The 17,124-nt window shown below is 41.0% G+C and overlaps 1 protein-coding gene across 4 annotated transcripts in view; it reads left to right on the forward strand.

Annotated features, from left to right (window-relative positions):
* Positions 1-8,245, forward strand: part of CHID1 (chitinase domain containing 1) — a 128,445-nt gene extending 120,200 nt beyond the window's left edge. For 2 of the 4 annotated variants that reach the window (XM_081934801.1, XM_081934802.1), the window contains exons 11-13: positions 4,550-4,630; positions 6,845-6,887; positions 7,475-8,243. In XM_081934801.1, the coding sequence (XP_081790927.1) occupies positions 4,550-4,630; positions 6,845-6,887; positions 7,475-7,573 (223 nt within the window). In that variant the 3' untranslated portion in view covers positions 7,574-8,243. Of the gene's footprint in view, positions 1-4,549; positions 4,631-6,844; positions 6,888-7,474 lie in introns of all 4 variants that reach the window. The other 2 variants (XM_081934803.1, XM_081934800.1) reach the window with 2 other exon arrangements.
* Positions 8,246-17,124: the final 8,879 nt, after the last annotated feature.

Here is a 17,124-nt window from a genome sequence, read left to right on the forward strand (position 1 = left end):
CGGTTTATCCTCCCTCCCTAAAGACGTTGATCTGTGCCCTGGAGTCTGATAAGTAGATGGCATACCAATTGCAATTAAAAAAAAGCTAACAAAAAAGGCATTTGTTCATGTTGCTTTGACTAGATGTAGAAGATGAAGATGATACAAGATGCCCATCTTCAGAGCTTAAGGAAGCTGGAAGAATCTGCCCTTGGTCTGAGGTGGCAGAAACTGAATAAGGCATAAATCTCTTAATCTGTTCTTTCCTTGAAACAGCAGAACAACAGTTTCAAGAGTAATGTCGGAAACAGAAACGTGGCTTCCAAGTGAAAGATGGCTTCCCTTCTCTAATCTCAACCCTATGTATGATGGTAGATTTCTTTAATTATGGAGTGAAGGAAGTCAGTTCAAGATTTACAGTATTCTAATTGTGATGAGCATGGTATAAATTTGTTACATGTTCTGTTAAATTGACTATGCTGTACAAAACACTACTTCATTTGTATTCTATGGAAAACTGTGTTATTGCCCTTATAGAGTTCCAGTAATGAACTCTTCTTTTTTTTTGTTTCATTTTGTTCGTTTTCTTACTTGTATTCCACTGACTCACCAAACAATTCTAGGCATCGTAAAACAAAGTGAACACCTTAAAGGAGAGCACAAATGCATAACATAAAGTAATATTCCTCATCACTCACTCATTTATTCTTTAATTGCCAGCAATCTTATGTCCTTTTGGAAAGCTCTTCACTCTTACACAAACCACAAATGTGTCAGCTGCCTTCCCCATCATTTGTGCTGCATCCCGCCACAATCCTGAGATGGGGGGGGGGAGGGATCTGTTGTAAAGGGGCCATGGGGGGGGGGGAGAATAGCCTGATCAGGAAGCAGAGGTGTGAACCAGCTTCATCGGGCCCACCTTCAAGGATTTTTGGCTGTCCAGGACCTGGGAATGGAATCTTAACTGCTTTTCAAAGTGCCCTGTTCTCAAAACATCTTACTATCCTATTGGGCACTGACAAACTGGTCAAAGCAGGGAGAGCTAAAGGTTTGGAACAATGTAGCAATTTGTGTGGGTTTTCTTCAGATCTGGCCTTGCTTTTGCTGCATCCAGTTGTCTCTAGTAAAAGAGCCTTGTAACCTGCTGATGGAATCAAGCGTCTTTCTTTCCTTGAGAGCCAGCTGGGGCAGACCTCTTTATACCTGACAGCCAGTACCTTGAATTGCACAAAAAGCCTACCATTTAGCCAATGCAATTCGTGCAAACGAATGTTACTTTGCTCTACCAATTTTAATTCTGAATCATCTTGAGGATCAGCCACCTATATGATTAGCTGCAGTAATCCCAGTGCAAGTGATAAACCCAAGAGTTTTTGATGCAAACATGTTGTGGTCCAAGAAAAATCAGAATTGATATGCAAGGCGCTTTGCAGAATAGCTGTACTGTCAATGGCTTTCACTTGTTTCAGTAGGTGCCACAAATCCAGGAGGACCGTCCCCTTCCCAGATTGTGTACTTGCTGTTTTAATGCCACCCTATTTAAAGCCAAATATGGAATTGTTTTTGAATCATGATCAATGCTACTGAATGCCACAGAACTGTCAAGAAAACTACTTTCCCCCTCCCCTCCCCCATCAAGGCCAAGGTGCAGGTTATCCACAAGAGTAACCACAGCAGTTTCTATCGGATGCCTAGGCATGGAACCACACTGGAAGGAGCCCATATAATCTGTTTCCAGAGGGAGTCTCTGCATTAGTCTGACCATCACCACCACCGTTCAAGAATATACAGAGCTGTGGTGGCACAACGATCAGAATGCAATACTGCAGGCTAATTCTGCCCACAGGCAGGAGTTCGATCTTGATCAGCACAAGGTTGACTCAGCCTTCCATTCTTCTGAGGTCAGTAAAATGAGGACCCAGATTGTTGGGGAAAATACGCTGACTCTGTAAACCGCTTAGAAAGAAAGCACTATGGAGTGTATATAAGCCTAAGTACTATTGCTATCTGAGCTGAACAATGGCCTCTTGTTGAAATTGCGTCATAACCTCTCCACCTGAAGAGACAGTCATTAAGACAGCATACATCTATCTCCTTTCTGGCAATCAAAGTAACTAGTTGGGCTAGGGATCAACCTACAGGAGCTGGAAATGATCTTCTAAAGAACCCTGTTCACTTTCTCAAAGTTCACAAATTTGAATGAATTCCAAACAATAATAATCCTTTTCTTTGATGATACAAGGACATTTGTACAAGTTGGGGAGAAAGAGCAATGTTGTATGGGAAGCATACATCAATCAATATTACTGAACTGGTACTTGTTTCTCTGCCTTCACTTTTGCTTTCAACAGTAATGTTGGTCATGCAGAGGACCTTAATTATATGATCTTTACATTGCTGTATCAATAGATAGCATAGTGGGTTTGTGTAAAATATAGCTCCAAACATCAATTATAAAAACTTTGGTTCTACTTAGAATTACATTTTTGGAAAATAAGCTGCTGCCATGTATAAAAAAACCCTGCATTTTTCCATTTCTGCAAACATATTCATAGTATCAGTTGAAATTTCGGATGAGCTAAGCTGATGATTATTTGATGGAAATCAGTTTACTTTCTTTAGAATGGAAAGAAGTTTAGTAAAATATATAGTTAAGGTTGATTGCTTTGAATGTAATTACAAGTAGAAAATTTCTACTGTGCAGTATCTTACGTTGATTGTAGGGATGATTTAGAGGAAATGAAAAATAAGTAGTTCATGTAGAAACGAGGAGAGATCCGCAGATTTGCTCAGCCTGGATAACCAGAACTTTCGGTCTCCAATAGCAAAACTGTATTTCTCTAAAATTTGTTCTGTATGGGTGATGATGCCTTGAAATAGTACATGAAAACAAAATCTGAGCTTGAAAGTTCAAAGATGAGAAAAAATAACATCAACAAAAGACTAGGTGGAAGATTGTTCCCCATTTGCCCAGTACCAGTGCCAATCCTCTGGAGAGAAGGGTTGAGTTTGCAATGCAAAAACAATTTGGAACAAGAAGTCGTGTTAGCCATGTTCTTCTGGAATTCTTCTAGCATCTTGAATGTGGACAGCTCAATGACGAATCTCAGCCTGAGCTCAAAAGAGGAAAGCCCACATCTTAATGTCTATGGAGATTCTTAGTCGTCCGGATCATAGTTTTCTCAAAAGTGCTTTTTTCTTCAAATGGCAACTTGTCTCTTTTATGAGAAGCAATAGCAATAGCACCTAGATTTATACACTGCTTCACAGAGTTTTACAGCCCTCTCTAAGTGGTTTACAGAGTCAGCATATTGCCCCCAACAATCTGGCTCCTTCTTTTACCGACCTCGGAAGAATGGAAGGCTGAGTCAACCTTGAGCCCAATGAGAGTCGAACTGAAAAACTGCCAGCAATTCAGCAGAAGCAGCCTGTAGTACTTCATTCTAAACACTGCGCCACCACGGCTCATAAAGCAAAACATTTTCTTCTTCCTCCTCAAGGAAAAAGCAATCAAGTTGTCTTTTGAAGAAGAAGAACAATCACCTTTGACACAAAGTCACAACTTGTGTCAGAGATTTGGACAACCAGATCAATCTTTCCCTCCCAATTTTGGGATTCAAAGGATTGAAATGGGATCACCTCTAGAGTTGTATTTCACTGCCAAGAAATACTCTGACAATTAAACAGCCCCAGATATTATTACTGCACTATATTTTCTTGGTACTTCCTGGTTTTCCTAGAACCCGTAAGATATATATTGTTAGAGTAAGGTTTTTCATTCATTCATTAAAGTCCACAATTTCTCAAAACACTGCTTCTTGAACCAAGCGTATTGTGTATCTTCAGCTTCCCAGAGAGAAGATAGAGAAAAGAAAGCTGTAACAGTTCAAACAAAGGCAAATATGAAAGTTGTTAATGATGAATTTTATCATAAGCAAATGCTGTTGACCTTCAGAGAATATTTGCTGGCATTTTAATACTTTAGAGGGCAGAGTATAAAGGCCATCCACTCTAAAAAACATGATGGAATTAAAAAGAAAGAAGAGGTCATCCATTATATTTTATTACAGCTGGATAGAGTGTGAGCATAAGATAGCAATTTGTAAAGATCTTAGATAAACATATTACCCAGTGTTGAATTAAACCACAGGATTATGGAAATAGCTTAAACACTGCAAGGCTTTTTCACTAAGCAGTAAAAGAGGTAAGATGGATCTATGAAAAGAAGAACTAAAAAGCTTTTTTAAAATAAAAAAAACCCACTAAATACTTGCAGAAATTTAATGAAAGGAGGAGTAAATGGCAAAATGTTTCCCATGCTACAGGGAGGTGTTTTTTTTTTTTACAAGTAATATTTTTTTTAAACATAATGAGCGAATTATTCCTGAGTTGATTGGAATGTGCAGCCATGTGGGATCAGAGCTAATGCAATGGAACAGCATGCATTATATATTGTGTGCTGGAAGATTTTTTTTCTGGTATTAAATAACTATATGTAAATTCTGGCAGGAAAAATCTTTGCATTCCAAAATGTTTATTTGTTTTTCTTTTTTTACGAAATTTTTTTTAGATATATTGAAATATTAAAAGACCACAAGCCTAAATTAGTCTGGACTGAAAAAAATGCTGAACACTACTTGGAATATAAAAAGTGAGTTGTTATTATTATTTATTGTTCATTAAATTCAATAAATGCCAAAGTGCTTGTTGAACAATCTAAATTCATGGAGGAATGACCTTTTGACTGAAGGTAGAGAAATAAAACATCTTTATTTTTAAAAGTTTCAAACAATACAAAAAGATTGGTTTTTAATAAATTAGATAAATAGCAGAATCTTTACCAATAAGATGCTAAGTACCTGTTGATCATGTAACAAAACAGTAAGATGGTTTTATTGTTGGTGAAGGTACTAACACTTGTTCATATTAATCCAAATCCCCTATTACATGTGGCTGCATTTGTGTGTGAGAGAGCTGGATACCTGCGGGATCGCATCCTGCCGCACACATCCCTGCGACCAATCCGCTCTCACAGGGAGGGACTTCTCCTGGTGCCGTCCACCAGGCAATGCCAACAGGCGACACCTAGGAGTTGGGCCATCTCTGTGATGGGCCCAACCCTCTGGAATGACCTCCCTCCCCGACATTAGAACCACCACCGACTTCCGCTCCTTCCAACAAAAACTAAAGACTCACCTGTTTCGATTAGCTGGCCTGGCACACTCATAACTTTTATCTCCTGGCAGATATATTTTAACTGGTATTTTAGGGGAACCATTTTAAATTCAACTTTCGGGGTATTTTTTAGGGGTTTTTAAAGATTATATTTTAAATACTTTACTTTAATGTACAGTTCTTTTAACCTCCTCCATCTAAGTATCTAAGTCTTTAACTATTTATGTATTTTATGTATTTTTATGTATTGACTGTACACCGCCCCGAGTCCCTTCTGGGAGAGGGGGGCGGTCTATAAGTGTGAATAAAGTAAAGTAAAGTAAAGTGGATGTTAACACATAAATAACTCTTTTTGTTGACAGCTGGATTTAAAATTTCCTTTAAGCTCAAAAGATATATTACTTTATTCTCAATGTTTTATTTTATGAGAAAACAGAACTAAACTCATACCTATTTTTCAAGAGAAAAAACTCAGTCCAGAATGGTTTCCTGATCCAGATCTGAAACGGGTGGTAGGTGTCAGGATGGTTCCAAGTAATAGATCCATCACAAGAAAAAACTCCGAGGCAGGTTTATTCCTCAAAGAACAGCTTTATGGGAAATATCATATTGGCACATATCTGGTGAAAACCAACTCTGAGGGGCCCCTTGGTTTTCACCCAATTAAAAGTAAAAGTTTTCCCCTCAACCCCAAACAATGAGTCACATGGCCCAATCAAGGCAACATCCACTGATCTGGTGACATCACTCTGCCTTCCTCCGACCAGGTGTGAGAACATCCTTGATTCCCAAGAGAAAATATTTTACTTTGGCTACACAACCCCAGCTATCTCTAATCCCCCCTCCTATCCCTCACTCCAGTGTGGCAGCACTGAAGTCTCAAGATGGCTTCTGCCAGAACAACTTCAGGGTTGACAGTAGCACATCATAAAGGGATAAGCAGGCACCAGGTTTTTATTTTATGATTTTATGCTTTTGTGGTTTCTCATGTTATAGTTACTGGATTTTATTGTTGTTGTGAGCCAACCAGAGTTGTGTTTAAGAAGGGTGGTCAAATAAATATATCTTGTGGCGTTTCCCTGCTGAAATACATTATTTTCTATATTGCAATTTGGCCCCAAGGTGGGATTTTGGGAGCAAATTGTAGGCTGGCCCTATGTTAAAGGCCTAAGAGCCAAGAAGTCAGAAAACCTTGCATCCCTTACCCATCCTTCTTGGATGGTTGTAAGTAGTGATTTCCTCTCATTTTCCATTGTATATTAAAAGAAATAGAATGATTTAGCCATCAGAAAGGCTGAAGCACTTTGTTTGAGGAACATCTCAGCTGGAAAATTTATCTGTCGTCACTTTTCAAGAAACCCAGGCTAAGTAAAAAAAAACCTAAGAGAACCACTACCGTATATGCATGGGTTAAAATAATATCTTATGCATTTAATATAGCTTTCCAAATTGTAGAATGTTTTTAATTATTTTGCTAATTATAATATGTTCTCAAGCCACAAACATTTCCTATATTTTCTCTCAGTTGCTTGCTTAATCTCCTACCTCAATCCTATCCTCTGGTTTTATGGAAGGAAATACATTGCAGGGGGAAAGTAGCAGATGTATTTGTCACTAGAGTATCAATCGATATAATGATATATTAACTACACTATTTCTTTTTCTCTTTTTTTCCTTATGCCTCTTGAAGAAGTAAAGGAAACAAGCATATAGTCTTCTACCCAACTTTGAAGGTATGCTAATCTAACTTTAATGGAGTGGGTGCACCATAACTAGGAACTGGAGAGAATTTAGTTTGCATTTTGATAACATTTTAGCCAATGCACTTCTAAATTCTCATTATTTTGTGATGCAGCTCTCTGAGCATAAAATGCATATGACAGGGAGACATATACACAGAAATATGTATGGTTGGAAACTTTAAAAAAATATAATCAGTGCAGGGGAATTGGAACAGAAGAAACTTAAAGGGGGGGGGGGGTTAAACAGAAAGATGCCAAAACTGACAGATGCATGCATCTCTATTCAAAACATGAAGCTGTTCTACTCATGTTCCAAGGCCAGTACATTTATTAGCAAAATAGAGTAGCTACATTCCCTCTGTCGAGGAATAAATTGTCAGATTATTAACTGGCAATTTATAGAAGTTGTAGCTCATTTAATGGTTTGAGCTGATAATAAATGAAAGCTGTTTATGATGTGCGATATTTTTTGTTTGTTTCTGTGAACCTCTCCACCCCCCCCCCAAACCATCAATCAATCCCTAAAGAGTATATTCAGCAAAATTAATAATCCATAATGTTTCTCTTGTGTTTTGCAGTCCATTCAACTGCGGTTAGAACTTGCAAAGCAACTGGGCACAGGAATCGCTATCTGGGAATTGGGCCAAGGCTTGGATTATTTTTATGACTTGCTTTAAAAGAAATGTTCTTTTCTTCACTGACCCTTCCATCTTCAGTCAAATGAAGGGGGTCGATGTGGGCAGGACATTTATTGGGGGGGGGGCGCTATGTAATTTATATGAAACCTGCTTCATACTTTCCAATAAAGATATCTTTTGAGGTATTTGCCTTTCCTGAAGTGCGTGTAGATGAGTAATTTTAAAGCAGAGAGAGAGAGACACCAATACTGGTGTGCGGTAAACTCAGCTACAATGAAAGTAGGTAAGACATGTCTATTTTTCCCCATTTGTTTATGCTTAAATCCATGGAGAAAATCTATCTGTGTGGTCAATGGGAGTCAAAAATGCCTTGATGGCTTTTTCCAGAAGTTATGCTAATATTCTGGGAGGACATGAGAGTCAGAATTAACACAACTACTGAGGCTGAGGCCTTCATGGAAAAAAATAAAGTCCCCCTAGATAAACCTGATGACACTACACCGGACATACAGGACACGGGAGGTGCCAGAGCTCTGCCGGGGGGAGGAGGAGAGGCAACATTGAGAAAACTCAGATCACAAAAATGAACTTGAAAATCTGTTTGATATAAAATGATTGAAATTATTTTAAGATAAAAGTTTATATGCTGACAAAATACTAACAAGTAATAACAATCTAATGTATTAATAAATGAAAGTTATGGGAATGGGGGGGGGGGAGGGCCATCTCCTGCATAATGTAACTGTCAAAATTTGTACTTCATCCACTACCCCTTTCCTTGTATATTTTTTTTAAAAAACCAATAAAATTTTGTTTAAAAAAAAAGAAAAAGAAAAAAAATGCCTTGATGGTACATAACCATAATCATTATCATGCTTAAAGGTAATTCAAAGGGCAGTGCTTGTGCTCCAATCTGGTAGAATCTTAAGAGGTCAGTAGAATTGACCTCCAAGTACACATCAGGTTATAACAATTGATTATTGGCTGCCCTGAAGTAAACTGATTCTTGGGCAGTTTAAATATACTTGAGCCTAAAATAAATTAAACAATTTTGGATTTATTTAGGCTGCTCATTAATGACAATCAGTATCAAATAAGGGTGAATTTAAGCCAAGTCTTGGGAATGCAAATTCTATCTGTACTGCCAAGTACATGTTGGTTTTATACTATTTTAATGGTCTGGATTCCCCCCACCATAATCCTAGAATGATAGTTTAGTGAAATGCTGATGGTTCTTCTTTTAAAGATTCCTATTGCATGTTGATTCACACAACTGTAATATCCTGGAAAATGTGAACAGTTGCTGATCTATGAAACCTGCAGGGTCTCCATATTTTCAGAGTTTTATTAAACCAAATTGCTCTGGAGGCTGCCAGGTTATGTAAGTTATTGTAAATTGCTTAAGTGCAGCTCCCGGAACTTCTTGCTCTGTGATTGTATAAATGTCTCTGGTGGCACACAACTTTCCTCTTTTAGTGAAGAGGAAGCCGGGAGAAGTTCCAGAGGTAGCATTTCCTTGGATCTGGATGGATCATCAGAGACTGAAGTCTTGTAACACTTGAATTTATTTGCAGACTTGGATTTCTACCAGCTTATTCATTGTCCTACATATAATCCTTTTGAGAAATCTCATGTACGTCTCTTGCTTGGTTCCTGCATAGCCATTTTCCTTTTGTGGGATTTTCTGTGCAGCATCTTGCTCAACTTCTGATAGGCCAAGCATCTTATTTCTCTGCTGCTGCTAAATGCATATTATTACCATTCATGTCTGTGTAGCTAATTCCAGAGCATGAGAGCAAGAAGGCTTCTGAACTAGGCTTGATTCCATTGGACGGTTGAACAAACAAAGAGCTTATCCCAAAGATGCTTTTTCAAGAGGCAACTGGATTTTTTTTGTTTTTCTTTGAAGACGTTTCGCTTCTCATCCAAGAAGCTTCTTCAGATGAGAAGCAAAACGTCTTCAAAGAAAAACAAAAAAGTCCAGTTGTCTCTTGAAAAAGTATATTTGGGACAACCATGACTGGGATTATTGAGAATCTCCATAGACAAAGGAGAACCTCCATAAGCAAAGGGCTTACATTTTGGTAGTGAAGCCCCCATTCTTATATCAGCTCTATTTGGGAAATCTCCAGATTGCTGAAGCTCATCTTACAGTTCTTACTAAATTATTGAGACCTCTGTCTCTTCTTGAGTTTACTGTTGTCATTTGGCCTTCATTCTTTCTGCAAGTTGCTGGAGCATCAAATTCATTTAGGTTAAGGTGGTTTCTATATTTTGGCTCTGTGCTTTCAGCTTGCAGTTTATCTCTAAGCAAGCACAATTACAGTGTTCATGCTGGAAATGTGCCCTATTTTCTTGAGCAATAAGAAGTTCCAGGCACAGCACTTACTTAAGTTTGGCTTCTTTGAAGGAAGAGATTGCTGTAGACTTAAGACATTCATGTAATTACCTGGGTTAGGATAGGAGGGAACACAAATACCGTGTCAATGTGAAAGTATTTTCTTCTAGTTGCTAGCCAGACTTGAATAACAACAGATAAGTTTCACAAATTAAGATTGATAAAATAAAACAGGAAAATAAGATAAATAAAAAATGCATACGTAGTCCTTGACTTACGACCACAATTGAGCCAAACTTTTGCTGCTAAGCGAGGCAGTTGTTAACTAAGCTCTGTCCCATTATGCAATATTTTTGCCACATTTGTTAAGCAAATTGCTGCAGTTGTTACGTGAATTATGTGGTTGTTAAGCGAAACTGGCTTCCCCCATTAACTTGTCGGAAGCTTGGTTGGGAAGGTTACGCACAAAAATGGAAGGACATTTCAATTCCCACCATGGACAAACCACAACATCTACAGAAGCTGATGGAGTTGGCCAAAATGGATAAATTGCCCGTTTTGATTAAATAAAAGAATATAAGTACCTTTGTTGCCATGTGGAGACCGCTTCTGAATTTTGTGCTTTAGGTGGAAAAAAAATGAATCTTTGATTTTGGTTTTACTGATTAGACCAAGGGTGTCAAACTCAAGGCCCAGGGGCCGGATCCAGCCCATGGGGTGCTTAGATCTGGCCCCACAGGGCTCCCCTGGAAACAGCAAAGGACCGGCCCGCAGTACTTCTGCCAGCGAAAATAGGCTGTGGGCGGCCTTCCCGAGCTCCGTATTCACTGGCAGAGGGCTGCTGGAAGCTGTCACAGCTGAAAATGGAGCGCAGGAGCCCATTTTCACTGATAGAGCGCTCGGTCACCACAGGCACCCCTGACATGAGTGATGTTGAGCTGGCCAGGCTCCCCTGAGATCAAACATAACCCTGATGCAGACCTCAATGAAATTGAGTTTGACATCCCTGGATTGGACTGATATGTGTTTATAGAAATGGCTAGTTTATATTACTATGGAAAAGCAAAAAGTTGCGGTTTAATGTTAATGCTTTATTTTACTGCAACAGAGGGAGTCTGAACTCAATGGTTTCCCCCCCCCCCAGCCCTTCCTCACTTCTCTTCCCCCCTCCCGCCCTTCCCTTGACTGTCTTCCTGTTTTCTTTTGTATTTTGTATCTTATTGTATAACCTAATGAAAATTTCTGACAAAAAAGGGAATATACTCTGGAGATGCTAATGGTGGCAAGTGTGAGGAAGAGTCACAAATCACTGTTTTTTCCACACCATTGTAACTTTGAATGGTCAATAAGTGGCCTAAATGAATGGTTGTATGTAGACAACTATCTGTAGTCAAATCAAACGGTTCTTGGCAAGGTCCTGACGGATGTTGCCTGTTAGTATCCAAAATCTGGCAACATTATACAAGAATACGTAAGTCTGATCAGCTAAAAGGAGTCAGTGTAACCTAACTATTGAGCTAATAATCTTATTGTAGGAGATAATATTGAGTGTAATAATTACCAGTTTGTAGTAAGATTGATAGTAAAGAAGTGAATGAACTGTTGTTTTGATAGCTCCCAATTTTCACTGTCAAAGACCTTATATAATTTTCTGGAATATTTCTTCTAAAGCTGCACATTGCAAGTTATTATAGCATGTTAGCATCAGAGCTCTTCAGATTTTCAGCACACAACTTTGATTGAGATGTCTGGCAGGCTTATATCTGGTGACTAGAATAATGTGGGAATTAGGCTATCCTCAGTTTATTCTTCCATGTCAAACACTCATTGTCTGATGTTCTTCCTAGCTGAGTTGTACTCCTTTATGACCAGTGCATGAAAGGGGAAGCTGCAATGAAGTGGCTGCTCCAGCTCCATTTTGTGATGAAGGGGTTGTCTCATATGTGGGATTAAGTCTAAAATTATGAATTTTAGCCAAATGTAGAAGCTATTGATATATGCACTCACTTCAAATTTAAGGAATCCTGCTTCTATGTAAAGAAGAGTGTTCCACCCACACCAGTGCTTTTGAAGAATATTTCTTAGGAAGTTGGACTCAGTGTGCGTTATTTGATTAAGATATATTGTTAATTCTGGCTACCATTTATGGATTTTCTGCTGACACCAGGACTGTAAAGATGAAGTTTTATGGATTTGTTTACAGATAAGAGACATAGGATGAAGAGATAAATATAACTTTAGAGAGAGTGAAGAATTATTAATTTTGTTATATTTGGTGGGAATGAAGGTTGGAAGTCACTATATATCAGTGGTGGGTTCCTGCCGGATCGCACCGGATCGCGCGCGCTCCCTTTCAGCGCTCCACCTGGCTCGCGCGCTCCCTTTCAGCGCTACACCTGGCTCGCACGCTCCCTTTCAGCGCTACACCTGGCTCGCGCGCTCCCTTCCGGCGCTAAAACCGGAAGTACAGTTTTGCCCGGCCCTGGCGAAGCAACGACGCCTGCCTGCGCTCCACCAGCTCGGCTGGGAACGGAGATGTTTCCTCAGCGGAGCGGAGCGCCTGAAAAGACTTTTCAGGCACTCCGCTCTGCTGAGGAAACATCTCCGTTCCCAGCCGAGCTGGTGGAGCGCAGGCAGGCGTTGTTGCTTCGCCAGGGGCGGGGCAAAACTGTACTTCCGGTTTTAGCGCCGGAAGTGAGCGCGCGAGCCAGGTGGAGCGCTGAAAGGGAGCGCGCGAGCCAGGTGGAGCGCTGAAAGGGAGCGCGCGCGATCCGGTGCGATCCAGCAGGAACCCACCACTGCTATATATCTATATCTATATCATCTATATCTATATATATATATATATTCTCTTTATTATATTCTTATTTTTCTCTCTATTTTAATTTCTTTTCCCTTGTACTTTTTATTCATTTCTGTTTTCTGTTTCCTTTAAGTTTAGTTTATATTAGATTATACTATTAAGAACAAAATTGAGTTAAAGAGAGGTGATGGATAGTGTATGTACCAAATTACACCCCAATAAAGGTCCACTGGCCACTGCAAGAACACTAAAAAGTCTGGATAAAGGTAAAAGTTCCCCTCGCACATACACTATATTGCCAAAAGTATTCGCTCACCCATCCAAATAATTAGAATCAAGGGTTCCAATCACTTCAATGGCCACAGGTGTATAAAATCAAATACCTAGGCATGCAGACTGTTTTTACAAACATTTGTGAAAGAATGGGTCGCTCTCAGGAGCTCAGTGAATTCCAGCGTGGAACTGTGATTGGATGCCACCTGTGCAACCAATCCAGTCGTGAAATTTCCTCGCTCCTAAATATTCCACAGTCAACTGTCAGCTGTATTATAAGAATGTGGAAGTGTTTGGGAATGACAGCAACTCAGCCACGAAGTGGTAGGCCACGTAAACTCGTCCAACATCAGTGTGTGACCTCACAAATGCGCTTCTCGAAGAATGGTCAAAAATTCCCATAAACACACTCCTGAACCTTGTGGACAGCCTTCCCAGAAGAGTTGAAGCTGTTATAGCTGCAAAGGGTTGGCTGACGTCATATTGAACCCTATGGATTAGGAATGGGATGTCACTTATAGTAAGTTCATATGCAAGTAAAGGCAGGTGAGCGAATACTTTTGGCAATATAGTGTATGTGCTAGTCGTTCCTGACTCTAGGGGGCAATGCTCATCTCCATTTCAAAGCTGAAGAGCCAGCGCTGTCCGAAGACGTCTCTGTGGTCATGTGGCCAGCATGACTAAAAGCCGAAGGCGCACGGAATACTGTTACCTTCCCACCAAAGGTGGTCCCTATTTTTCTACTGTCATTTTTACATGCTTTCGAACTGCTAGGTTGGCAGAATCTGGGACAAGTAATGGGAGCTCACTCCATTACACGCCGCTAGGGATTCGAACCACCAAATTGCCGGCCTTTCTGATCGACAAGCTCAGCATCTTAGCCACTGAGCCACTGTAAAAAGTCTGAATGGTCAGTGCCCATTTGGATGCATTCTATGTCACACAGTTTTTATGGGTGTATCCATTATCTTTACAAAATGGCCTGAAGACATTCTAAGAAGAGGTGGAAGGATGTGAAATTATTAGATGTTCAACATAAAAGATACAGTTCTATTCAATTGATGAATCTGATGGACTCGGAAGGTACAGGAGGGTGGGTGGCCTGGCAGAGGCCAAGGCACTGTGCAGATTGGAAGTTGTCTTGTGTGGCTGCAGTCTGATAGGAGGGAAGGAGGGAAGCTGATGTGGCTATTGGTAGCTGTGCAGAAAAGAATTTAAGTCTGGATGGGGCACAGGAAAGGAAGGATTTTTATTTCTGCTATGTTTACATTGAAATAAAATTCTTTTTTTTCATTTCCTCAACATTTGTGCTTATTTTTAATTTATGTATAATGTTTAATCAATGGAGGTCAAGTTTGTGCTTATTTTTAATCATCAGTTGATTATTATTATTTTTGTTAATATGGTGTTTGCGTTAAAGTATACAAGGAAGGGGCATGAAGGTTTTTAAAAATGAAAAAAGAGGCCTGATTCAAAGGTTTATGAAGCCCTATTTTATCTGCATTTAAATCGAGCTTCGGGTCTATTCTAAACTAAGAAAACAGTCTTGGAGTAGCAGGGAAGTATCTGAAGAAGGAGCAGGTTAAATGATGTTGGATAAAAGCATAAACAACTTTTAGAATGCTTAAGTGCTTATAGGCTCTGCTCCAGATTTATTTTCTTCGGGTCATGGCCACTCTAGTAAGAAAATCCACAATAACACATTGATACAATCATCAAATAACAATATGAACCCTTTATAAACAAGCTTTCACTAGTATTAAGTATTTACTCTTTAATAGCTGCATGCAAGATGACTGCCTTTTACAACTTTCCAGAAAACCTCACAATCGGGGCTCCACTGATGTCTGAGGGGAGACTGGTCTGGAAAGATGAAACCCTGGAAAACTTTCCCTCCTGATTTCTGTCCGTTCATGAAAATGCAAGATCATTAAGAGCTTTAAAAATGATAACTACGAAGGAGGAATATGTTCAGGCAGAGGGAGTACCTTGGCACCAAGCCATACACCTGTGATGGTGAACCTATGGCCCATGTTCCAGAGGTTGCACGTAGAACCCTCTCTGGGGGCACACACAATTGCCAGCTGCTCTTTCTGGCACACACATGCACTCTGGCCAGCTGGTCTTCAGGGGTGCCAGAGCACCAGAAAATGGCCAAAACCCAAGCTGTTTTTCGGACCATTTTTTGGGTGTTTTTTGAGCCATTTGGGGGGGGGGGCATTTTTCAGGCCAAAAAACAGGCTTGTGTGCACTAACCAGCTGGTCTTTGGATTTCTAGTGCTCCGGCACATGCCTACGCACATGTATGCACACATGTTCCGGTTTGGGCACTCGGTACCGAAAAGGTTCGGCATCACTGCCTTGCACCATTGGATGTACTTTGTGACTGAACATAAGTACATATGCACATATATCCGTCTGTGTGTGTTATGTTTACAGCCAACAACAGGAGCATTGCATTTTATACCAATTGTAGCTTCTGAGTCATCTTCAATTTGAGTCATCTTCAATTTGAGTCAGCTCCATTTGGAGTGCATTGGAGCACTTTGGTTTGCTGTTACAGGATCCTCATCTTCAGAAAAGCCTAGACTGGCCAAAGCTGGGCAAAGGACTACCTAGGCACAGTTTCCACTTCTCCGTTCAACAGTAGCTACAGGTATAGGAGGACATTTAGCTCGTGGAACTGTCCCCAAAGAGTAATGTCTTCCTCTTGAGTCACCGGAACTAACTGGCAACCTCAATTGATAAATGGCAACTCTTGCTTGGGTTCAACTTCAGCCCGGTTTGGCCCATTTAGATCCTATCAGCGTCCACAAGGTTTCTACAGCCTCACCAATGCAGATCAAGGTAGCAGAGTAAAATTAGGTATCAAACTCCGAAATGAAAGATGACCTCTCCCAGTGGCTTCGTGTGCAAATTGAAAATATAAAACCAGGAGAGAGTTGACCCCTTGCATCATCTCACAAGGGAGCATCCCTTGAAATTAAGGAAGGAGCAGAGCCACTGCAAAACAATGCTTCCAATTCCAGCCCCTGCAGGTAGCTAAGAAAAATACCACGACCAGGCCTGAATCCTGACCAATCCATGAGAGATCCAGAAGAATTAGAAGGGAAATGCTATCCCTATTTAGGGCATAGTGGAGTCATATATTAGAGTCACCAATGGAACAGCTTGCCTTCGGAAGTTGTGAGAGCTTCATCACTTGAGACTTTCAAGAAGAGATTGGACTGCCATTTGTCAGAAGTGGTGTAGGGCCATGATGGCAAACCTATGGCACACATGTGGAGTCCTCTCTGAGGGCACACGAGCCATCACCAAGGTCAGCTCCAACGTGCATGCCTCCTGTCGGCCAGTTGATTTTCAGGTCTCTACCAGGAGACGTGCAAGGATGGGGTAAGCATGGGGGTGGAGCCCTCTCCACTCCACTCCATTTTTTGTGTCAGGAGGCTTCAGGGAGGCCCTTCGGAGCCCACAGGAGGCCATTTTCACCCTCCCAGAGACTTGAGGAAAACCTCCAGAGCCTCGGGAGAGCAACAACGCCCCCCCTTGTGGTGCAGGAGGCGGAATAGGCTGTGGGGGGTTTCTGCATGCACAGGGGACTCAGATGTGCATGCACTGGGGGCGGGGCACATTGCATTGTGGATGTGCATATGTATGATAGCATATGCATGAGTGATAGCATGCACACACTTGATTTAGCCATCACTGATGTAGTGTCTCCTGCTTGAGTAGGGGGGGAGGGGTTGGACTAGATGACATAACAGCGATGGCGAACCTTTTGGGGCTCCCGTGCCAAACGGGGGGAGCGCAAGGGGGTCGTATACAGCCGTGCCATATCCATAATGCTATACGCGTGATCCCACATGCACATGTGTGCGCGTGTACACCCTGTGTATGCACGCATGACACACACACCCTTTTTGGGCCCACGATAGACCCGTTTTTTGCCCTCCCCAGGCTCCAGAGGCTTTCAAGGAGCTTGGAGAGGGTGAAAGCAGCCTCCCCCACCCTCCCGAGGCTCTTTGCTGTCTCTCGGACTGCACTGGGGGCGACTGAACAGTCTGCTCTTGGAAATGGAGGCTGTGGCTGATGGCCTTGGCTCTGGGCTCTTGCTCCGCCTGCCCGGGAGATGGAGCCCAGGGAGGAATATAACGGCCGTTTTGGAGGGAATGGACC

Source organism: Natrix helvetica (genome assembly GCF_964273705.1).
Source record: "Natrix helvetica genome assembly, chromosome: 1".
Taxonomy (NCBI): domain Eukaryota; kingdom Metazoa; phylum Chordata; class Lepidosauria; order Squamata; family Natricidae; genus Natrix; species Natrix helvetica.